The sequence below is a fragment of the Amblyomma americanum genome, chromosome 8, assembly GCF_052857255.1.
Source record: "Amblyomma americanum isolate KBUSLIRL-KWMA chromosome 8, ASM5285725v1, whole genome shotgun sequence".
Classification (NCBI taxonomy): Eukaryota; Metazoa; Arthropoda; class Arachnida; order Ixodida; family Ixodidae; genus Amblyomma; species Amblyomma americanum.
In genome coordinates, this window is record NC_135504.1 from 108,601,392 (window position 1) to 108,627,136 (window position 25,745).

General features: G+C 44.6%; 1 protein-coding gene across 1 annotated transcript in view; it reads right to left on the bottom strand.

Moving 5' to 3' along the window:
* CCAP-R (Crustacean cardioactive peptide receptor) overlaps window positions 1-25,745 on the bottom strand; it is an 82,336-nt gene that overhangs the window by 19,735 nt on the left and 36,856 nt on the right. Inside the window, exons 2-3 of the mRNA XM_077633505.1 lie at window positions 16,713-16,842; window positions 293-396 (exon numbers count right to left, since the gene is read on the bottom strand). Of these exons, the coding sequence (XP_077489631.1) occupies window positions 293-396; window positions 16,713-16,842 (234 nt within the window). The remainder of the gene's footprint in view (window positions 1-292; window positions 397-16,712; window positions 16,843-25,745) is intronic.

Consider the following 25,745-nt stretch of genomic DNA (forward strand, 5'->3'; position numbering starts at 1 on the left):
CTTTCAAGGGAATGAAGTCAATCGTAGGATTGCACTGACCGCTATCCCGTTTTTGTCAGCCGGTGCGGACTGCGTACAAGAGAGGTATACTTAGGCACTGATATATTGGAAACGCGGCAAAACTTCTGATAAGAGGCTTCTAGTATAGATTGTTCCTGCATTAGACGCGCATATTAAACAGAAAAATACTTTCACCTTCTAGCCTGAAAGGGGAAGCATTTAACAAAACTTTCATGCATTTCAAGTCGTTGCAATCAGACATGGAAGACACGATAGGAAAAGGTCGGCTCACCTGTGCAAATTTCACAGCTTTACAGCCAAAGTTGCCGCCGTGCCAGTCCACGGTCGTCTTCCATATAATGTCCGTCAGTACGCTGACCAGCCCCACGCCGAGATCTGCACATTAAGTAAAGAAAGAAATTAGAGAAAAAGCCATGAAAGATAAAATATTCCGTAACATTTCATCTCGTTCAAGAGAGGAGACACAATAGGAGTAGCGTTATTTATACTTTTACGGACTTTCCACTGACCAGAACATATGCCGGAGGTGTATCTATATAAACCCGGAGATACTGGCACCATAATCTGTGCGGCAAGTCTTCATATTATTCGAATACAGCCTTTAAACAGCGTTCAAAGCACATCTGTGTAACGATAATTTTTATTTATGAGGCATTCCTCACCAGATGGATTCATAGCTGAGAGAGAAAGAGTAGTTGGAAATGGTACAATGGTCCTCTGGGACCAAATGCGCCGAAGACCACAACGCCGATAACAGACAATAATTGCTTTATGCTCCATTTTAGACACCGAAAATTTAAATTCTACACACTGAGCGGTTAGCTCAATTGGAAGAGCGACTGCGCCGGTGTTGCAGTAGTGGTGAAGCAGTAGCCTCACATGAGAATCCCAGCCAAGGACAAATTTTTCTTTCACTACGAAGTTTTTTAGAAAGCTGTATAGCTATCATTTGCAGCCGTACGGCTGCGCTTGGGGGGATGTCAATGAGTAATTACTCCCTTATTAGAATTCTACTCAACCTTGGGGCATTCCCCTGAAACATTTGACTGCACTGTACCCACGTCGAGTTATTGATCAATTCCCTCTCGCCCGGCCAAATGCTAGCCAAGCCAAGCAAAGATAGGCATTCAATAAAATTTGAAGAAACCACTAAGATTGGAAACAGGGTCATGAAATTAAATTGCAAGAATGCTGTAAAAATCAGATGCAAACCATCGTGAAAAAAAGAAGAAACGGGCAACTAACTATGTACATAGAAGTTAACTAGCCCCAATCCTCCAGCACGAACAGACCTGAAAAGATTATCACTTCGCATCGACTCGGAATTGGATGCCCAAATTAGAGTTGTAAATATTCGATGAAAACACTGAATATAAGACCTAGCGCAGTGCACGACTTGCAATACATAATACATTATTGTTGCCAGAAAGGTGTAGCAGGTCTGAGCACGACCAAAGATCGATAGGCGATGAGGAACAAAGCTCTGAGCGTAATGCCCAACGGCCGGAACTCGCTCCTTCCTGTAATGTGCACTTGACTTAATGACTACAGCGGAACGCCAAGGTATTTGGCGGGTACACACGACCATTCTTTTGCGGCAAAACGCAGTGCTCAGCGAAGAGCCCCAAAAACAAATCACAGGCCGGAATTTTTAGAGAGATTCATCGCAGCGCCATCGACAATGCCGAATTGACTTATTGTAGATACAGTTGTGTCGATGGTGCGCTTGTCTGTGTAAAAAATTATTATTATTGTTAGCATATGCAAGCAGCTTGACTTCAAGACCCAAAATATAGAAGCCAAGGATCTGTGAGGTTTTTGATAGTTAGATTTTCTAACGAGTTTCTGTTTGTCATAATAGACTATACAGAGATTTGATAGCGTTGCTCTTTCCGCCGCCATTGTATCGTTCTCTGTACTTTGGCGTCATCGGTCATGATTTGTTAAAGCACGTGTGTAAAATGCCGCTTCTTCCTTGGAACAAAACGTTTTTGTATAAATTACACACCGAAGCTCTACCTGTTAACACGTGTTTCCACAGGAAGAACATTCCTGTATCTTCTGTTAACGGTCGTCTTTGCAATGTATCTGGAACGATTTAACAATGCTTTATCAACTACAAGGATGCTGCTCTATTTTGGAATGTGCTGCAAATGACGCTTAAGAACTTCGTTTTAATTTCCTACAGTGTACTTTACATTGTGGCTAATCAACGTGATTACGAACCCTATGACCGGTTTTTCTTCTCTCTGTACTTCATAACCTGTGGAAAACGCGCATGTTAGACCACAATGCTGAACCTCTCGTTTAACTAAGAAGCTATTTTCGCGGAATCATGCTCCAGCTCAGGAATATTTATGATGAAAGACTTTCTACGGGACTGGTTTCCGCTGTTGACACGGTATATATCGTTGCCGCTCTTTTAGTGGTGTGGTCTGCTGTCAAGCTGTTAGAGTGCCGTCACTAGCTGAGGTATTTGTAAATAATCTGTATATCGCCCCTTCTGAATACTAAGTTGGAAAAAAGAGTCCCCGGTTAGCTCAGTTGGCAGAGTGACTGACCCGGTGAAGCGTTGGTCCCGGGTTCAAATCCTAAACCGGGATGAATATTTCTTTAACTACGAAGTGTCTGAGAAAGCTCTCCAGCTTTCCTTTGTAGAAGCATGACTGCGCATCAATGGATGCTAATAAGTGATTACTCCCTTATTTGAAATCTTGTCCACCTTGGGGATTGCCTTAAACCATTTGACCAACACTGTTGGCACTGCGAGTTATTGATCAATTCGCTCTCGTCCTGCCAAATTCTAGTTGACCCGCTTAGCTCAGTTAGCACAGCAACTTTTTCGGTGAAGCAGTGGTCCTGGGTTCGAATCCCAGACCTGGCCGAAATTTTTTTTAGCTACAAACTTTCTGAGAAAGCTGTATAGCCTTTATTTCGAGGCGTACAGCTGCGCTTGGGTCGATGCCAACGGGTAATTTCTCCCTTATTTCAAATCTACCCCCCTTAGATATTCCCCTAAAACAGTTGACCAACACAGAAAATATCGTTTCGTGTTCGAGTCAATAGAGTTGCTGAAGTAGCAAACATATTTTTAAATTAGGTGACACAGTCTGTACCCCACTGAATGTAATTGACCTAGACTAAACAGCGCAGTATATGTTGTTATTCTCTGTGGTGCCTTTTCGTCGCCCCCCTTAAAGAGCGCTGCCTGGCGTTCGACTATCACATGCAAGCAGACAGTGCACATATACTTCGCGCTGACGGCGTTCCAACTCCACGTGTGTGATGAATTGAGTGAAGGCTTTCTTCAATGCCTATCTCTCTGAACTCGGCACCCTCAGGCATGGCTTCCACATCGCCGTTCAAACGATAGTAACCATAAATGTTCTGCAATGGGGCTTCTTGGTGGGCTGGTTGGTGGACGAAGATAAGGGAACAGTGCAAAAGACAGGGGCGTGTAGTCGTGTCGCGCCGTCGTTTGCGCTGTTTTCTTCATTTGACATAAATGCTCTCTCTCCTAACTGCGGAAAAAAAACATCTACAAACGTCTTGTATTTCGGCACTGTAATGCAAAATAATATTTTTGGTTAATTCTTGATTCTTTTACTGTTTTGACACCACACATCTTTTTACCGTGCGACAGCAGCCTTTATTGCGCGGAACTGTACGCTTTTACGAGGCTAACTGAATTGAGAGCTTTCTCGGGCAACAAGACAGCTGACGTCGGCGTCGTATGAAGTCGTAATCTTAAACTCTTGCCTTTACGAGCTGGATGACAAAAAAGGCTTCGTGAGAGCGGCTCGACCACATTAAGCGTACACACAAGGGTGTCTGAGCCGTGAAGCATGTGGCGTCTGTCCTAGAACGCCCAAAACAGCAGGAAGTGAGCGCGCAGAAAGGGGGCAAAAGACGCAGGGGAGTCACTGCCCAGACATTCTTCCCCCCACCCCTCCCCTTCGGGCCGGAGTAATATACAGATTCTGCTCAAATTTCAAATTTGTGTTGGAATTGGTTTTTAATTTGATTAAAAGTACACAGCCTAACGGAAGGAAAGCATTAAGGACTACCGTGGAAACGGGTATCTATAAAATCACGAAGCTGATCGGCGGGCTGCGAGAATGAAAGAAAGAGCGAAGAAAGTAGAGAGCTGAAAATATGATCGGATGGATAGAGGGAAAAGGCAGGGAGACCAGATATACTCAACTTTGTAGAAAGCAACAGCCGCAGTAAGTTTCCCAGCAATAAAAGACGAAACGTTCGCGCGCAGCACTCGTGTCATTTTTCGGCACCGCATGCGTGCGGACAACTTGAGGCTATTAAATAACGGGCCGAATTAAACGTTTGCACGCATATGCCGCCATTTTCTGCTTTGAAACGGTTTCACGAATATAGCCTACTTCTCTGGCTCGACTCCACAAAAACGCGAATGCCACCAGCTATATACAGCAGCTGATCGTGAAAAGGCAAACTATTGTATTCCTTCATAAGTCTGGTTCTCTTATCATTCCGGTCTAATATCTCACCTCTGTACACACTGCTCAAAAGGAATAAGAATTACGGAAAAAACGCCGCTGTCCCCAAGCCCTCCTAATTCCCATAACCCTACCCATATTTCCCATATCCCATTCCTACATCCCACCCCAACGTGCTACTTCTTAGGAGAGATTAGGGGAGCGCCGCCGGGCCTGCTATCCGGCTGTGGCTCACTTTGGTAGCAATTCCATTATTGATTTCTTTCCAGTTCCTGTTGAGAATTTCCCATTTGCCCAAGGGCCACATATTTTATATCATTATTCGGATTATACGCGCTATTCATATGTGGAGCGGGAGAGGCCTATTTTCATTTTTCAGTTCGTTGCCCCAACATATATTATCTACACAAGCAGTACGCGTGTCGTGTGGTGTCACGTGTCATTACGCGTGCGGCTCGCTGTTTACTATAAAGCAACCGGGGCGCGGCGTCCGCCTGCATCTGTCCGTGGCAGCGAACGGTAGATGACGACAGTCTTCTGTACGAATGCACAGAGGCTAACCATTGTTCTCTCCCGGCAGCACGCACGGCTTCACGGCCACAGGTGCGCCGTCAGATTGGCCGCGATAAGCACCAGCTCCCAGTAAGCTGTGAGCATCTCACGACGCGACTGCGCAAATGCGGAGCACTGCAGGAGGAGTCCCAACCTCAACACAATCGTGGCACTCGTCGCTAGTCACTGGCGCTCGCTCGGCGCAGCCGCTTTTCTGCTCACCACAAACAACCCGACACGTATTCGGAGAACGAGCGCGCGTTGGCGGCGAGAAAAGAGCTCCCTCATTGTGCTATGCCTGGCTCCGGGTTCTACAGGTACACCTGATAAAGAATCACCGCACGCAAATCCTCGAACATGAGCAGGAGGTCGCTGGGAGGCAGTTGTTACATTTCGGTTCAGTGTTGTTTTTCTGCTCTTTGTTTCTGCGTCAAGACAGGCCACGACTCATGTGTCATCTTCTTGTTTTTGGGAAACAATTTACAGCGCAACTCACCGGAGAATAAAACAAACAGACGCAACAAAGCGCTATCGCCTAACCTTTCATTCCGCCTGCAGCGAATTATATACAACTGAAAAAGTGCCTACACGAGACCATATATATATATATATATATATATATATATATATATATATATATATATATATATATATATATATATATATATATATATATATATATATATATATATATATATATATATATATATATATATATATATATATATGAAAAGCCGAACAGTCGAGAGAATGTAATAATTGTAGGCGCTTTGTACTAGTTGCTCAGAGAATTAATCTATTTCTCATCTCAAGTAGCTTCACCGATGGATTTCTACCGCAGTTCTGGACTCGTTGGTGAATGATCAGGTCTTCAAAGATCTCTCTTGATTTTTGGATTCTTTATCTTTAAGCCCTCCTGTGCCAATCAGAAGAGGTGTGCAGGTCCTTGAAAGGCATTTTTTTTTCAATATACGGCTGGACTGCTGGGGATGGTTCAGTAACAGCGTTAGCTCTTACTCATCACGTTTCTTCATTTCTTAGGGTCTGCTACCACCTCCTATCGGCGTGGAATTTTTGAAGTCCGAGGAATTCAAGATCGCGGCCCCAGTAGTAAATCGGTATAGAAACCCAATTGGTGATTAACTGGTGACATCAATAGTATATCGAATTGGTTTTTGATTGCTGACGTCACTGATATAAACGATTGGTGATTGAATGGTGATGTCAGTTATAAATCCAAAATGTCAAATTCGTATTTTCTTTGGGGAACCTCACTTTAATCTTATTCATATCAATTCTAGTAAACCGAACAGCTAACGCTCGTTACTTCGTCTGCCAGACGGGGGCGAGATCTTTTTTTAGCAATTCGTTGTGTTCGCTAATCTTTTATTTAAACTGCGGCCTCTCTGCCCGACACGTGTTTTCCCCAATCAATAGTGAGACATAATACACCACACTGCACTGGCAGTCTACAAAACGCTTTTGATGGTTTGTGTCATATAGAGCGGGCAAAGAAGGTCAGAGAAACACACAAAAAAAACACGCAGTGGCTCGGTGGTTATCGCGCTCTGCTGTTGACCGGAAAGACGCGCGTTCCATACCTGCCGCGGCGCTCGAATTTCGATTCAGTCTAAAATTCTAGAGGCCCGTGTAGTGTGCGACGCCAATGCACGTTAAGGAACCCCGGGTGGACGAAATTATCCGAAACCCTTCAGTACGTCGTCCCTCATATCCTGAGTCGCTTTGGGACGTTAAGCCCCCCCCCCCCCCCCCTACAAGTCAATAAACAAAAAAAAACAAGAGCGCTTTAAGACAGTTTTATTTTTAGCTCAAGGTGTGCGGTGGTGGCACGTGGCGCCACATGAGACGGCGACAGAGAGCGACAGAAGGAAAAACATAAGAAAACAGCATCGCCCTAAAATGCAGGCCTTGATACGGTGACAACGTTCTTCAAGTGGCATTAGAAGTACGCAGAAACCTATTAGAGTATAAGACGTAGTTCTTTAGAGCAGAACCGGAATTTTCGATTTCATAGCAACGCATACGTTGCCCTAACATCGAATAGAGAAAAAGGTGCGTGTTAGGTTATTGTTAATTACTCTCCTAAAGATTGCTTATGTTCCCTCAGTTTTCACTATGCCGTCGAGTGGAAAAATTTCCAAGGAAATAGATAATCTGGAGGCTATGTTTGATGCCATGTTAATAAGCACGTAAATCAGTTTTGCGATAAACGACCATATCCCTTCAGCAAGTCGACCTTAACGTGCTAAGTGGCCCTGGGCGGTGAGGAGTTAGAGATTCTAACCTGAAGCTTATCAATGAGGGAACTGAGAGAGATAACTAAGAGTCCGAACTCTCCGCTACGAGCAATGCTCTGAAAAAAAGGAAGATTCTAAAAAGCCACACAGCGAGTCCACACCAATATACACGTTGAACAACACCGAGGTCAAGGATGTCCTATGCAGGCAAGTTAAGACTGCGCTGTTTTTTTTTTGTTGCTGAAAGTGAGTTACGGTGCCTTGATTTCTGAAATACATATTTCTCAGAAGGAAAAGTCCTCATCTCGCGGTTTTGCTCACGCGCAATAGAGAACATAGCGAAGAAGGCACGGAATGCCTGGGTCACCAATCACGTTATGTTACTCACGTGAAACAAACGCCGGCAGTCTTAGTAAATGACTGCCTGTGCTTAGAAAAGGAGAAATTGCTTTATAAGGTGCTCGTGCCGAGGAAAAAAGCGTGCCATTTTATTTTGACAAAAAACGGCCCGAAATAATATGATACCCTGAATTTTTGTATAAAATTTGACGTCTCAGTCTTGATTCACAAATTCAGTCTTGATTCACACTCTTTCCTCTGATACTTTTATCCGTTTCAATGCCTTCATACCTTGAGCCAAAACACATTAAATCTCATCTTTCTGTTTCCTGCAGTTCGCTTTTTTCATATATGCCCAAAGGCTCCGAAGACATTCACATCGCATTAGTAATCATATATCAGCTACTCAAAGCCGTTTTTAGTAACCTGCGCAAGAGAGATTTGGACACCAGATGCCCGCAATGAAACTATACATGTTTCGGTCATATTGCACCTAATACTGCTAGTGGTCCGAATAATATTCATCACTGAAAAACGAAAAACAGTGGCGGCCAAAGAGGAAGGAAAAACCAGAGAAGAGCATTCGAAAAGACGCTGCTCGTTAACATTTCGTAAGGCGTACAAAGCAATTCTGATTGCTGGTGCCGACGTGCTTGTGCGTTCGATTTTCATTGCATTGCGCATGTTTTGGTTTGAGTCCTTCCTTTTTAAAACATCTTTCTATTCGTTAGTTTACCCTCAAGGCCAGAGGCATTACTGAGCTTTGGTTTGGTTTATGGAGGTTTAACGCCCCAAAGCAACTAAGGCTATGAAGGACGCTGCAGTGAGGGACTCCGAGAATTTGGACTACCAGGTGTTCTTTAACGTGCTCTGACATCGTACAGTGCACGAGTCTAGAATTTCGCCCGCGAAGAAATTCGACCGCCGCGGCCGGGACCGAACCCGTGACTTTGGAGTCAGCAGCCGAGCGCCATAACCACTCAGCCACCGCCGCGGCAACCAGTACTGAGTTGAGTGCTTTCAAGGCAAAAAAGAACTAAATCACATTTACCTCTTTTGTTTTATCGTTCTTTGCACTCTTTGTCCAAAAGCAGCGTAGCAGACCAGAAAAACCTTCTAGTGAACGTCTGTCCCCTCTTCTTGCCCTTTCTATCCCCGGAGTTTTCATTTCACCCTGAGTAAACTCGTTTGTAATGGCGGGCAGGAGCACCAATGTCATTCGATGTTCAGATTAAAATTACCGCGAATAACTAGCACCGTCGAGCACCACACTTAAAAGGGCAAAGTGATTCCTACACGGCACGTTCCTGCAAACGATTCTTCGTCTTCGGCGTGAGAAAGTTTTGTCTATGGCATGCCCATCTTCACCGAAAGTTGAGTTCCCTCCGCCAAGCGATGTCAGAAAGGACGGGGCGCACAGCTCACTGGTCTACTCGGTGGCTGTGTGGCGCTTCGGTTTTTAGGATATGGTCGCCTGATTTGGGAGTTAGGCTGTGCGTTTGGTGTGCGCGTCTGTCTCGGCGTCGTTCAGAATGAACGAAGCCAAGATGGCTCACAGAAGTGGGCAGGAAACCGCAAGATGGTTTTCAGTCACCAGAAGGTGGCCTAGAGAAAAGCACCGATAGTCATAAGCTTGGCGCAATCTGTCTACTCCACATTACAGTGCTCTCTTTCGTTCGGTGATGTCGTGTAATGATCGTGGTGGGCCTAGCATACTATTTTGTGATGCGGGAAAAACAACCGAAATTAGTAGACACGACAAATTCCCTCTCGCACCCTTTCTTCCGCGGCACGTGTCTGCTACAGTGCGAAGAAAACAAAGCTAATTATTCACAAGAGGTCTCTGCCTGCTCACTACAACATGATTCTTCCGAGTGCCGTTTTGTAAATGCTGAAGCTTATGAGTGCGGCGGAATAAACGGAGGCCCGTCGGAGAGGCTCTCGTATTCGGCTTGTGTACCCTCGATCCACAACTTCGAAGGCGCTCGGCATGCTTGTACAAGGCAGTTTTAAAAATATCTCTACACCAAAAGTGGTCCTTCGAATTTTTGGCCCCGTATTCATGCCTGAAGCCGGTGCAGGTCGCGGTAAATGCGAGAGCGCCGCTGTAGTTTCGCCGAGAGGATTCCGTTTGGAAGGCTGTTTCAGATCCGTAATTACGCTGGCTAAATCAACGCTGGTATATATCGCCGGTAAACTGAACACTAGCTGCGTTATCTTCGGTCTGCACAGTGGTTAGCAAGCCCGTGAGCAAGCAGCGGTTGCGGCCAAGATCCCTCACGGTATTAAAAAAGCAATGGCTGTAACGAAGAAACAATCTGCCCGTTCGACTTCCTGGTATCGACGGTTAGCTGTGTTTATTCACGCCATCATTGTTGCTGATGGTTCGCTCCTGAATTTAAATTCGAATATAGGGAGACGATCTAGTAGATCCGATACCTATGGCGGCTGTGCGAGCAGTAACGAAGGTGTAGATATATTGGAAGAAGCGATGTCCACAGTGTATGTGATTTAGGCCTTCTGGGATTGCAGAATGGGAAATGTTGTCGAAGGCGCCCATAATGTCAAGTGTTAGAAGAAGGTGCCCTCCGCCGGGAGGTATCCCTGTGAGGACTTCATGTTTGATAAGAAGAAAGGTGCCTTGCGTTGAAAGGCGTGATCGAAAGTCGAGCATAAAAGGGGGAAAGAGATTATGATCTTCAACACAGTTTTGCAGGCGTGTCTGGGTGACTCGCTCGTATAGCTTGCACAAGCAGGAGGTGAGCGATATGGGCCTGAGAGCTGAGAGGGAGGGTGGCTTGTTGGGCTTAGGGATGAGTATCCCTTCTGCGTGTTTCCATTGAGGGGGTATTTTGCCTTGGGTCCACAGTTCATCATTGATGAGGTTGGAGAGGTTGCGTAATATTGCGTTAGTGATTTTGTTGGCACCTGGGGCACTAGAGCGGCTACAAGCGCGTGCAGCTGCGATGACCTCTTCGTAAATGATTGGCGCGTCGAGTTTCGGCTTGGTGTGGCCGGCGTAAGCGGCAGATGAGGTAAGTGGCTGTCGAGCGTCGAATTATTTGGAGCGGAGGGTGTCCAGAAGCTCTTGCTCAGTGCCGGTGAATTGATGGGCAACTGCTTGCAAGGTTCTGTTGGTTGACGCCTTCGTTGTTTCAGGATGTAGAAGACTGCGCATTATGGCCAATTTTTTAGAGGTACTCAGGGTGCCACGAAGGGAGTGGCAAAATTGATGCAAGGTTTGGGTGGAGAGTTGCGTTGCGTAGTCCTGAGCTTGTAAGGTAATCTGCGCTATGCGCTTTTTGACGGTGCGGTTATGTCGTTGTCGTCGCCATCGTGCAGAGAAGGATGCTCACTGTGGATGACGTACTGTTTTCTCCGCATTCCCTCGCACCACTGCACTTCCTACGCAAACATTCGTTTTTGAACCTTCGGTGTACAAGTCCGTAAAACTGCGGTATTTTTCTTCGAGTGCGAGGGATTCTTATAATTTATGATGTCGTGGGGTTTGTTTTTTACGGAACTGTGTAAGAGTTAAATTACTGAAGACTAAACATTTTGACAGATTTGCCTGCCTGGTTAGGTTTGAAGACTAATAAACTGCACATCTCCAACCAAGAATTTTAATTTTAACCCAACGTTTCGAAGCCGACTCGGCTCTTACATCAGGTGTGACTGAGGGCAGTAGCTCGCGTCTTTTAAATATGGAAGCGAGGAGGGGGTCAAAGGAACGACAGCTGTGATGCGAAAAGCGTGAGGGAGGAGGAGAGGGAGGGGGTGGGGGTTAAGGCTGTTAGTCACGTTGTCGCACTGCAGGGAGGCGATCAATAGCGACTTTTTTTCGTTGAGTTGAAGAGCGAAGTCCCTGGGCATATACTGAGGGAAGGTTTTCTTTTGTACGGTTGATGTCGTTCGGGGTGGATTACATGTGCCAGGATTCCAGAAGGAGCCTTCTGTGGTAATTTGTTTCGGTTCCGAGGATGCGGGTTTCTTAGAGGTTGATTCTATGGTCGGAGTCCTCGGAATGTTCGGCTACTGGATTGCGCTCTCTTGCGAAGTTGCGGACATCGTTTTTATGTTGCAGAATTATTTCTTTCTAATTTTTGGTTTCGTCGATGTAGCTTGCGTCGCAGTCGGCGCAAAGAATTTTGTAGGCAATGGCTTGGGCTCTTTCTCTCCACAGCCGGTCTTTGGGAACAGGTAGTCAAAGCGCAACAGTGTTTGTGGGCTTGTGCGCAACCTGGAGAGCCCATTTTTTCAGGATTCGGGTGATGGCTTCACTGACACCTCCGACATAAGGTAAAGTGGCGTATTTTGGTGGTGGCGTTGGTCTTTGTGCGTTGATTTCTTGGCGAATGTTGTGTTTTTGACGTCGGATAATTTTTGAATAAACTCTTTTGGGCAGCCGTTCATGAAGAGTTTTTTGATTATCGTGCGTTGTTCTTTTTTTCTGTGAAGTTCTGTGCTGCAATGTGTCTCAACTTTTCTGAACAACGTCTTCACCACTAATGCTTTATGAACTGTCGGATGGTTCGAAGAAAAGTGGAGATGCCGGCCTGAGTGAGTTAATTTGCTGTATACAAAGAATTGAAGGGTACTGTGGTTTCGGGACAAGAGGACGTCCAAAAACGACAGTGAGTGTTCTTGTTCCACCTATAGCGTGAAGTGAATGTCAGGTTCTACGGAGTATAAATGAGAAAAGAAATTTTGAATCTCAGATCTTTTGATGACGGCGAAGCAGTCGTCGACATACCTGAGGAAAATTTTTGGTATCGGGTGGAATTAGTTGAGCGCTCGTTGTTCGATGTGCTCCATGGTTGAATTGGCCATGACGACAGTGATGGAGGCTCCCATTGGCGTTCCTTCTATTTTTCGTTAAATCACACATTAAAACGCACAGTTAAATCACACAATGCAGGAAAATTATACCGTGGAGTCAGTGGATCTCGTCTTCGAGCAATACCAGGTAATGTATCTATTACTCCGAGGTTTTGGCGCATCTCTTCAAAACGCAGGAGGAGTGGCCTTATAGCTAGCGGTATGTTGTCAGTGTTCCACATGGGCACTTTATGACTATAGGTTAACATTGGTGTTTGGGCAGCGAACGGATTTTTAAAATGTACGAGCATGTGAGCATGGTGCTTCTGTTAGTGGAGTGAGGGCTCGTTTGCGTTTTTACAACATACTGTTTAAGGGTATGCACCAGTGGAAAGACGCTAACCTAAAATATGTACTGGATCCAGTTGTTTAAGCTATGATGGTCTCGCTGGCCCATACACTATACAACTATAATCGAGGGTAGAGCGTAATACAGAGCGGTGAATTTGTAAAAGACATGTCCTGTCGGCACCCCAAATGTTTATTTGACAGTACTATCAATATGTGAAGGCATCAGGAGGCTATTTTATTCAGTGCATTTATATGAGGCAGGAAACTGAGTTTTTTGTCAAAGGTTATGCCAAGGAATTTGTGTTCATTTTCTACGGGTAGGTGTGTTTTGTTCAGCGGTAATAATGGGTCGGCTTGTATGCCTCTTTTGAGTGAGAAAGGAATGTCGACTGTTTTTGTGTGGAAAACTGCCAACCGTTTTCATCTGCACATGTCACTAGTTAAACTTATTCATTGTCAACTGTATTTGTCTCTTTCATGTTACTAGGTTTGAGGACGTGCAGGCTATTTGCAGATCGTCAACAGAAACTTAATGCACAGTTGACTTCTGGATTACTTCGGCTATAGAATTCACTTTTATAATAAACAGTGTTGCGTTGCTAAAAACAGATGAAGAACGAAATGACAAATCTATGCAACTCATTTTTCCTGAGGCTGGAGAGCAATATGTGGGTTTGCCTCTATTGAGTAGGGAAACATTATTGCGCAGAATAAAGTCTTCTATTATGCGGCCCCTAGTGCCCGTCTGTTCGCTCCCCCAAAACGGAGCGTGGGCATTAAAATCCCCAACTACCAGATATGTCTCTGGTAGCTGAATAAAAAGTGATTCTAGGTCACGGAGTGCTAACGTGAGGTGCGGTTGAAGATATACTGAGTATACGGTAATTCTCTAAGCTAAGGGTGGTGACTGCAAGTGCTTCATAATTCGTCGGAGCTTTATGTCATGGGTTGCATCACCGCCCTTAACTACAACAGCAGCGCCTCCAAAGATCCTATTCGCCTGCTCACGGTCACGGCGAAAGACTTTATAATTTTTAAAAATATTTTTGTGTAAAGGTCCTAAATTGGTCTCCTGAAGGCGCAGGGCTACAGGAGACAGAGAATGTGAGAGATCTGTTGCATCCCTATAGTTTTTTAAAATTCCACAGCAGTTAAAGTGGATGAGGAACGCCATGATAATTTTTTTTTAGGGGGATGTATTCAGAGCCTAAGTTCCCTCCTTGTTGAGGGCCTGTTGTCGTGGTTCTTTTTTTTTTTCAGTCAAGCGAGCTCCGCTACCGCTTCGGCAGAGGCGACCTCTGACTTGTATCCATCGCCTCAGTGGAGGCGCTGGAATTCCGCGCAGAACCCGCGGGCAGGGCGGGTGTGGATTTCTCCCGAACGGGAGAAGCCTTGTGGGCTGCCGACTTGGTAGCCGGCAGGCTCTCTTTCGGGGGTGGCATAGCAGCTCTCGCTGCATCTGCCAAGGGCGCGGATGGTCCTGTCTCAGCCTCAATAGGTGTGAGCTGGGCAGGGGCAGAAGGCCAGTGCGACGTGCCGTGCCCACGCACCACATCGGCGAAATTTGTATGTGCAGTGAAAGAGAATGTGCCCTGACTCATTGCTTAATAATTTCTTGCGTCCTTAAATGTTATATTGTATTTGGTCTTTATGATAATTGTTTCCTTTTCTTTTTTCCATGCTGGCACGACCTTGCATAAGCGGCGTGGCAGCCTTCGCAATTTGCGCAGCGCGGCACAGCATCGCAGTCGTTTTATTGATGATAATCTGAGGTACATTTGGCGCAAGTATCGCGGCTAAACCTCAGATGTCAAAACTCTGGCATTTGCAGCAGCGTCGAGGGTTAGGTATATACTGGCGTACGGAGATTTTTGTGTATCCTACCTCGATTGGCTCGGGCAGGGTGCAGGAGTCAAAGGACAGAACCAAGTGCCTTGTTAGAATTTCTTTGTCTTTAATACGAATTTTGATTCTGTGTACATTAGTCACAGTCTGATCTAAAAATCCTTCAAGCATTTCTTCTTCTATTAGAAGCAGAAAGTCATTGTCAGAAACGACACTGCGTTTTGTGTTTAATGATCTGTGTGGGGTCACGGAGACAGAGATATCACCAATAGTTTCGATGCTTGCCGGCTTTGAAAGCTGAATGATATCGAGTAGTTCGTGCGAAAGGTCACCAATGGTTAGTTTTGTCACTTTATACTTAGGGTCCAGGGAATCTGTGAGAACTTTTGACACTAGAAACGGTGATATTAGTCTGGCTGACTTTTCTCTTTATTCGCTACGAACGATCTGATACTTTGAACGTAGTTTTCTTTTTGCAGAAAATTGAGAGGTGACATCGGCGAGCCCTCTTTTCAGAGGGCGATCATTTGAAAGGAGAGAGGCAGCCATAAAAATGTGAAAGTGTGTTCTTCGGCCACTTTGCCAACCACCCACTATGGAGCCCAACAAGGGGACGGGACACGAACTTGGAAGTAAGTCCTGCCCACGCCAGCTGTACACCACTGCCTTAACCAAATATGGGCAACTCATGGTAGTTACGCCACACAAGGTTAACCCTACCCGCCTATGAAAACTGTAATAAAACAAACGAGAAGAGAGCAGGAGACCGGAGAGTTGTGAGAAAGAAAGTAGGAAAGCAAAAGATGGAGAGGAGGAGAGGAAAAGGCGACTGCCGATTTCCCCCGGTCGGGTGAGGTCGGTGGTGCCGTCTACAGGAGGTTGGGGCCAAAGTGGCGTGTTGCCTCCGCCGAGAGGCCTTAAAGGTCCAAACGCTCGGCATCGGCTCAACCACTAGGGTCCCCTCTTCCCCGGGCACGGCGATGCCACGCACAGCTAAGCGCGGGTGCTCGGGTCCGTGGTTATGCACTGTTCACCATCATCCCCCTGCGAGGATGTCCCTGCTGATGTTCGGGAACCCGTGGTGTAGCAACTTGCCAACATCTGCATGTAGCAGATGCCCCTGCGGGGTATATGTGAATCTTTCAAATTAGCATTTCCATTTTCGCGATCCTGTGACCAAATATTACACTCTGACGACAGTCGCTGCGCGTAGAATAAAACTGATCACGCAATCATCTCCGCCTCACTTTAGTGGCTACAGGCTCTCTAAGTACCACGCTTCATAGCGTATATTCTTTAAGCGTGATTTCATAGCATAAACAATATCAGAGTATTTATGTGGTGCTCACGGACGCTACTTAATTTTTCAAAAATGTTCTCTGTTATTTGATAAGGCTTGTATGTACCCCATGAACTCACCCTGATAATATTAATTAGTACATGTTTTCCTTTTAGACTACCACTTGTAATTATTCTTCCACGAACTGCTCTTTATTAAGATGGTTTGCGAAATTTCCTGATTTCGCAAGCTCGTGCATATATACGTACTGTGTAAGGCCCTTTCCCTGAAAATTAAGAAACTCTACTTGACCCGAAACGAAAACTGACTGGACGATTACAACGCTCCGTAGTTTGTTCTAAAGTGCAGCTTTGTAGGATTATTTCTGCAATTGAATTTATATATTTCATTTTTAAACCCCACATAAAAGACAGTTTATTCATATGTACTAGTTATTCACGGATTTCTCGGAACGAACCACTAATTTTGAGTGATCATCACAGGCTTTGGAAGGATAGAATGGGTGATGGAATAAATGCTAATGAAGTAATGCTTGGTATAAATGAGAAACGCTTTATGTGTCATGTGATGGGTGCGTAGTTACGTGCACTGCACAAACTCCAACCCCGCTCAGCAAACACATGAACTAGTGCCAACTACGCTGCAAAATACGGTCACTGAAAACCACATTGGACTGCATTTTCGCTCGTCGAAGCGATTTAGCTTGAAGAGAACAAGCAAAGCAGCTTTTGTCGAAAAAAAAGCCTGCTTCATCACCTGCAATGGCGAGGTGCATGATGAAAAAATTCATGCGTGACTTGCGGCCCTTGGGCAGCGCAGCGAGAACCGCACTGTTGCCGAGCACGATGCATGCGAAGAGGATCCACAGGAATGTCAGCGTCTCCACCTGCGAGAAGCAGAAGGGAAAGTGGCGTTGCTGGCCTGCTTTAGCCATTTCTTTGCGCATCGCTCCCTTTGCAGAATTTTCGCGAGCAGGGGGAATGTTTCAAAACACTAAAAGGATCTTCAACCAGACCTAGACAGCATGTATGCGCAGTTACTGTCAACCACAAAGAGAATACCGCATAATTATTGGAAAGTGGTCATCCTTTGGGAACGTAGTGTGCTTACCTGCGTAAATGCAGTCTGAAATTATGTGAAGGTGATTGGCAGAAGGTGAGAATAATAGTGCGTAAGTCTTTGACACTTTGCAGGTGATTTAATTTTTTAATTCTCAATACTAATGATGTGGTTAGTCAACAGAGAGCACCATGAGCACAGCATTCCTAACGTGGAGCCTAACCATGAATTGTTATATAAGGATATCGCCGTTTATATCTCTCTCAGGTATTTCTCTCGTAACCTCTTTAATCTGCATATATTTCTAGTGCGGCTCATTGAGAAGGTTAGTTTGTCTTTCATTCTATAAACTTTCCGGTTATGAACAAGTAAAGAGGGGCTATATCCTGTCTTTAAACAGCGGTTCCCATCGAGGTGAGTTAGAAGTTTGTTAGAAGCAATAAAATAGCAAAAATATTCAAAATAATAATGAAAACAATGCTGAGAGAAAGTAGTAAGCGAAGCTCTTTGTAAAGTTGTGAAAGCAGCTTGTGTTGAATTCATGTTTTGTTGCTTGGTTTCGTCCTGATATTGCCTGATGACAATAGGCGCGAATTAGGTAAAATTTTAGCTTTGTTTTTTTTCGTGAAGAAATTCTGTGTCATCAGAGAGCGGACAATTAACAGCAGCTCAGTCGATTCAGTTGTTTTTCAATAAAAGTCAACTATCGTACTCGAAGGATTCCTGTTGAAGAGTTAAGTGAAGCTGCACTAGGCAACTCATGGCTTCCAAATAATTCTTAATAAACGTTTATTTCTGCACCATTCAATGCAAACATTGGGAAAGCACTGAGGAAGAACAACGAAACAGAACCTGGACAGCTGCCGATTCAATACGCAGCTCTGTTTGTGTGCCCAAAGTCCCATCTGGTCCCAGCGCTTGCATGCAAACTCACCACAGTGGTCAGTATTGAGCAGCTTAATCGATTTAATCATATTAAAATTAAACAACTCAGGAGCTCGAAGAATCCCTCTCGAACTGCACAAAGAAAGCTCTGTTTAAAAAAATACTCAAGTTTTCTAATTAACCATTGAGAAAAGTTCGCCAAGCATCGTTCCACGCAAACATTGGGAAAGCAGCGCGCGAGGTGAACCAAAGATAAGCCGCACAGCTACCGATTTAATACACAGCTCTGTTTGTGTGCCCCACGTCCTCTTCTGTCTGGGAGTTTTGATGCGCCGTGCCCGCCGCGATGAGTGGGGTGGCAGCAGTCCAATGCTTAGAAGTTCGACTGAAAGCATGCCTCAACGCTCTGTGCCCTATTTCTTAAAGACCTACGTAGCTCGAGACGCTGGGCGTAGCTTTCAGTAAGTCGCAGTCCCCGCAATACAGCAGTCGTCTGTAAAGGCGCTCCCTAAAGAGGCCGACTAATTAAAATCTCAGGTTGACCTTGCGCGAGAGAACTGCAAACGGGTGCGCCAGCTCTAACGCTCTCAATGCGAATGTAAATTTTGCAAAAATGCCTGCGTGCACTTCTGAATGCACATTACTTGAGAAACTTGAGCTTCGCACTCAGGAGGCTGTAATCCGCTTTGCGAGAAAATTTCGCTTCAGACACAAATGCATTCAACCTGAATCATGAGCGAAACTTATACCGCCTTCCTTTCAAGACGTGCGGAACGCGAGGCCCTGTTTCATACTAATATACATGCCACTAGTTTCACTTTAACCACAACGTGCAAGTGTTGAATTGTTAGCTTAATTGCGGCACTAATATAATTCTAAGTATCGAATCTTTAAGCAAGAAATCAGAATTCGGCCGTTCACTGCGCACAGTTAAACAGCAATGGTCGTATTTACCGGCAATGTAAAATATCCAGTCTCAAAGATTTAAATTTGTGCCACAAAGCATACACAGCTTTGTAATCAATGTCTTATTTTCTTTTGTGAAGGAAGAAATGCTTTTATGAAGCTATCTTTCTTCGTCTTTAGAAGAATAAAGCTAGCGCAAAGTACGCAGATACAGCAACATACAGGACGACGCTAGGAAATCAAGTGACTTTATTTCAGATCAGATTACACGTTTAGTATACCCTTGAGCGATGAAAAACCAGGCATGCGTAATAATCGCAATCCTCACCAAAAAGACAAAAACACCAAAACCAGCCAAGTACGCCCGAGCTACGCGTTTTCGATAGTTATCTATGGGTGCCCCCAAGAGGTGAAAATCTAATTTCCTTGTCAAACAGGCTCACTGACGTGTCATTAGTACAAGCACCTGCTTTTTTGATAATATGGTATGCCTCCAAAATGTCTTGCTGACAGCTCGTTTTCACTAGTCCAGGAATGGTAGCGTTTTTATGTAAGAAAGGCACTTGTGCTCACTGCAGTGCTTAGGAGAATTCGTCACGTCATCTGGAGCAGGTCGAGCGCCACCACCAGCTGCGCTCTAGATTCGCGTTATAGCATGAAGCGCAGCCCCTCTGTCGGGTTTTTTTAGTGCTTATTGATTATAAGGTTTTCAGTTTCCATTTAATTTACAGGACGTTACATTGGTTATTCTGCCATGTTTTCGTCACGTATTCAGTAAAATCATCCTACACCGTGCTCACAAAATAATTTTCGGCTCTACAATAGCCCTCTGTAAAACAGCCTGCGCATGTTCATTCGTTCTTAGGCTCATGAAATTGTTATATGATCGTGTGATGCCTCAGCAATGTGTATTAAACAGTACAATCTCGATCCAATAAAAGTTTTGCCCTTCAGTGCCACTCTAGTAGCTTTCAACTCTCGTCGTCCTCATGCTTGGCGCCGTGGTTTTACAACCCCAGGGCGGAGTTCTTTGCTTTTAATTAAATCTTGGCCCTTTAAGGCAGTTTCAGTTTTTTGGCTCAGTAGATAGCGCTTAATGGACGAAGATGTCAGCCACCTGTTTATGATTTTCAGACGACCTATTTGATAATACACCAACGAAAAGGGTGCCGCCTCCTGCTTAGGGCAGCAAACCTCCTGCTGTCCTCGAGTCCGTGATAATCACCACGCGTTGAGAGAAGCACCATGTAAGGCTTCCTGAGGCTGCCTTACTGAATGCATCTCCTACGAGAATACATAACACATTCCGCGTAATACCGCTAATGGAGGAAGCATTAGAGGATGGTTTGCGTTAGTAGATGCATTAGTTTCGTAGATCTCATTCGCAAAGATATGCACGAAATGTTTGGAATGGTATTAAAACTCAGTCTATAAATATTCAAGTAGCAACGAGTTTCCATCATAAGTATATGTTAGTTCGGACGCAAGGAGAGATAAATTTCTAGTCTTTACTTGATCGCAATCTAGGCTACTTGTACGCCGTGCTTCTTCAGTCAATTGGAAACCTAATACACTCAGGGTGCTTAAAACTAATTAAAGATCGAGATCCTCTCCCCTTCCGCAGAAGCTGGAGCTGCATTTACGAGGGATCTGTCTCTTCTAGAGGACTAAGCAGCATAACTAGGAGCAGTGAAATGAGGAAGCGGATTTGAGATGACGGCCACTCGTTCAGAAAATACCTTTAGTAGCGGCCTGCACCCTACTGCATCATCCCATTTACTAACATATACTGCAGTGAACTATTGCTTTACAACACTCTTCACTGACCGCACTCTTTTCTAGCACCGTTCTTCTATTCCTACTCCCCAATTCCCTCCTCTGCGCAGATTAGCATGCGAGCGAATAATCACGCTGGCTAAAATTTGCGTTTTCCTTTAAAGAACTCTCTCCCTCGCTTCTAGCTTTCAAACCAATTGCAAAACCAATGAGCATCCTTCACGAAGTCTTGCGCCATTTTTTCAGGAAAGGGCACTATGCAACTTTAGACCTCAGTCGCAGTGACCCGGTAACTACGTAGGGTAACGTACGGGATTGCCTTACGAGGGAATAGAAGGCCGAAGCGGAGCAGACGCGGTGGCATTACCTTTGCAATAGAAGTCCTCTCAAAGCAACGAGGCAGGACGGTGTTAACTGAAGGGAGCGCCATTGCGGTTAAAGAAAACAAGTGCTATAATGTGCAATACGATTCCTTAAAATCTTTACCAAAAGTAACGAAACCGCCTTCTAACCTCTCTGGATTATGTTTTCCTCTAGAAGGACCGAAGGCAAGAAAAGTTGCAGTTACTGCAAGATTGATATTAAAAGGCCTGGTTGCCTTCCCTCTTGCCGAAATGTATCAGAATGCATTAAAAAATTCTACATTTAACCAATAACGAAAGCACGTCACTTCGTGCTGCCAATTTACTATATGCCCGCACATTATTTTACAATGTTTTTCTTCCGAGGAAGCTCTATTTTCCCGGCCACTGTGCTAGCAGCCTTTTTTACGCACTGTATAGCTTAAAATCAACATCGAATATATTAAACTTGACTCTTTTGTAGCTGAAACAGCTTTACGGAAACGAAAGGTGGCCCGCAAAGAGATTTATGTGTTATGTGCTATAGGCTAAAGAATGCGAAGCCATCTAGCGAGAGCCAGCGGGTGCTGCAAAGGGTGTTAGATGTAAATTGCCTATACGCCCATTCTTTAAAAAAGAAAAGGTGAGTTAAAACCCAGAGTTTCAGTATTCACGTTTCCATTTACTGGGCTAGAATGGCAAAGACGTGCGCATACCAAACAAAACAAATAGAATTAATCACAACACTGCAATGCTCTCGCAAGTTCTCTAGCGCTGCCGTTTTCCACGAATATACTTCAGAGGCAAGCGATAAAGAAGTGGAGGGTCACGTCAGAAAGGGTTCGTTTCGCTCTTCGCAGAAAAAAAAAACACATATACTGGTCCTCATATACAGGAGATTGAGGCAGCCTGCCTGCTGTCATAAAGTATTCCGTCAGCGAAACACAAAGCAGTCCGTTCATTTATCCTCACCTCGTGCCGCACTGCTTCACCTGAGTGTTGAAATTGTATACCATTGATCTCCAATCTCAAAGTGTCTCCTTCGCCCATAGATGCCAGCCCGACCAAGCAAACTCCTAATATCTGCTACTTACCTGCCGTTCTCTGGCGCCTTGGATGAAATCCATTCTTATTCGCTCAACATGCCTGATGTCCCTCCATTTCTCTTGTATTTCAGCTGTTCAGGCCTAAGAGCCACCTCCTCTTGATAAAGGTACCTTCAATAACTCTATTTCAGCTATGTTATCATTGAGTAACGCTTGTTCACTCACCAAATAACGTACCTTAGCTTTAAACTTTCCCGCTATATTTCTCCTTCCCATAATTAGCTGCGCTGTCCGCGGTCTACTTTCGTCCATATTTTCTTGAGCTGCATTCATTAGTAAGTAAAAACAAGAATTCCAAAATATCGTAATGTCACAGGGTTTATAACGCACAGATTTTTCACGTTGAGATCAAGTATGACAAGTTGTTGGTCTGACTACATATTCGAGATATGTAGTTTATGCACATTATCGGTGACAAACGTGACGCTAACGCTGCTCAAGCAGAGTGAACTAACGTTTCCCACCGTCGCACAAACTATGAGTGCTTTTCAGTTTATTGACACTGTAAGATGGGGTTGTGGCTCAGCAGAACCTAGGTCACTTTGCAAAAGTTGCAAAGGTTCAGGCGAAAGGCTCGGGATGCGAGCGAGCTTCACACCTCGGGTTCGTCGTCGTCTTTCACACACACAGTTCACGACAGTGAGCGAGCGCGGCTGCCGCGCTAGAACACAAACTTTCAACCTTGAGCTCCGCAAGCAGTAAGAGATTCCGGAACGAATAAACATGCACCTCGAGAAATGACGCGGACACAGCTGATTGGCAGGTTTTGTATTGCTGAAGGAAGGAAATCATTTTAACAGCAACACAATATTAATCCAGAGCACGTCGGCAGTTCGCCGGACCAATGTGGTGTAGTAATCCTATTGGGTCATACTTAGATAGGAAACCCAGACGGGTTTTAATGGGGTGACGAATTGAGCAGAGAGTGAAAACGGAATAGAGACAGTCAAGAGAAATATTGTTTCATAAGAGCCCTGGAAGCAAGGTTGCGGGCGATAAGATATGAAATGTGCAGCAAGAAGCACATTTAATGACAAGATATGATGATAGGAAAAGATATGACGTTGAGCTGCAGTCGTTACAAGAAAAAATTCTATCAACAAACTCCTAGCTGCCTGCGCTAACAAAAATGACGGACGATTCAGCGTGGTTAAGCCAAATAAGAATTAGCTGCTCTAGCACTTCGGCTTTCACTACGGCTTGGCTTCGAGGCTCGGTTTGCAAGGTCAAGCAGGCTTCAGACAAAATTCAGCGAAATTGGTTTGCGACGGACTTAGTGCTATGGCACTTAAGCTCCGCCTTAAGGATATGACGCGTTAGTGTTAATGGGTTGAAGTCTATATATCTGCAATTGGTCATTCTCTACTTGGTCTCTTCATTCATTTCTTTATCCTGAATGTATAGACTAACATTTTGTGAAATTATGGGGCGCACTGAACGCGTTTAGATAAAGCCAGCTTAAAACCCTGTCGCACGTTGACTGGAATGCAGTTTACAAACACTCATGTAGCATGTACTAACCAAGGGCAAGAAAAATGAAGGAAAAGAAACACATTGCTCGCTGCGTTTAATAATTATCTTCGGCGTCTTTAAAGAAAGGAACTTGATAGCGAAAACCTAACTCTGGATACCGTTGGATAGAGGCCATATAACAAATTTTTGCGCGTCTATAATTAGTTTGACATTTCGTGGTTCCGCAAAAGCCGCGTATTCATTCCGCTTCTCTTGACTATAAGCGCATACAAATGACAAAAACTGCTCTGAGATCACAGACAGTAAACGATAGAAAAGCTTGAAGCGAAGCGAGAAGCAGACGCAAGTGCTCATGGGCTTAAGTCTATTTCTAGGTCTGCTAAAAAATACCGCTGGTTGTCTGGGACGTTTCTTCTCAACTGCCGCAAGAAGTATTAACTACGAGCCTCCAACAAGCGAAATGTTGAAAATGTTTCCAAAGTCAGAGGACCACTTTCCTGCAGGCGAGGAATACGATTCAATACGGGCGCAGAAAAACGCTAACATCTTCGTGTAGGCATCATTTTCACAGGAAACCAATCCAATTGACCGCAAACTGAAAGCCAATTCTATTGCGCCGCGAAGCATACGCGTTTTCACCCCTTCCTCGACTTCTACCGCCGCGTGGCATTCGCAGTATCGATAACGCATGCAGCTACAGGGATCAGAAAAAACGGACTAGGCTTTAAGGAAAACCTGAACACAAAAGAGGGAGAATAAACGTGGCAACTGAAACGATACCGCAGAATATTAAGAAAGGGGAATGGCTCGTGAGCAACGCTCCGGAAAAAATCAAGTGGAAAATTTTTATGGTCCAGAAGGTGGTGATGAACGACGTGGTTTATGATGGCTGCGGGACCTGCTCTACTTACTGAGACAGAAATGTATATTTATGGTTCATGTCACATGAAGCCCCTTCTCATCGCCGCGGTGTGAAAGACGGTGACAGCATAATTAATGAAGATGGAGTGTGTGTGGTTGGATTGCCTGCGTGTTCTGTTTTTTTTTCTGATGGCCGCGTCCTTCAAAATGTTAGTGAGGGCTCTGGCCACCCAGAGGGCCACCTGCATGGAGAAGTAAAAGGACTGTGCGCTACCTTATTAATATGTGGCCTCAATCTGAATGGTAGTGCCAGATCATACGATAGAGATCGGAGAGCGGAACTAATTTTGGCAGCAGTCTGAATCCAATAAATCAGTAGGCGCAACCATACTTTATATGGACTTCCTCTGCAACGTGACACGAAGAACGCAGTTCTGCTTTGGTGCTGCAGGTAATGTACAAAGCATAATACACTTTGTTTCTTTTTTTGGAAGCAGGGCAGACATAATAGACATGTGCACAGCAGAAAACTGGAGGCGTGTATGCTTTGTTATTCTTTGCTTTTCCACTTCATGCCATTCTATATGCTTCACTGTATTTCACAATTCGAATGTGTGGTATTATTTTCTTAATGATATTTAAGTGTTTGGGGTAATTATAGCGGTATTAACTTAACATATATTGCTTTATATCTTACCACTACAATAATCAAGTGATTATGTTGTTGCAAGACACGTATATTGCTCCTATATTAAGTCCTGATTAGATGATTTTACGAAATAATTCAGTTCATGTTTTGGCTGAAGCATCACTACGCCTCTTTGCACCGATGCGTTAAAATTTCAGCCGAGCCAACTTATAAGGGCCGCAGTCATAAATAATTCTCTCTAATTACGAAAAAGGGTAGAAATACCGTCCAAACATACATTAGGGCTGCGGCACAACGTTTCAGATCAAATCAACAACTGTGGCCTCATCAGTAGCTTATGACCGCGCATAGGCTCCAGGGCGTCTCTCAGCTTCCGTTCTCCCCTAATGTCAAGCCACAGCAAAAAAAAAATATATATAAAACATGCGCGACCTTCTTCTGTGCTGAGTGCGAGAGCTGCAGAACGTTTTTTTGTTTTTCGCTTAAATACTGTTTTTTCTGTGTTAGCGTCATTCCAAATTTTACCGTGTGTTCCTTTGAATTTCAGCCTACTGTTATCCTTAATAATTAGCGCATCCCTTATCTTAAATGTGGCATCAAACACATGTCCAACACTGTATGAAAACCAACTCAGTAATTGATGAATTGAGAACAGGCACTGAGAGCATGCGAAGCTGGTTTGAGTGCGATACAGGATCTTCAATTTCAATCTGAAATTAATTTGCGATTTTCT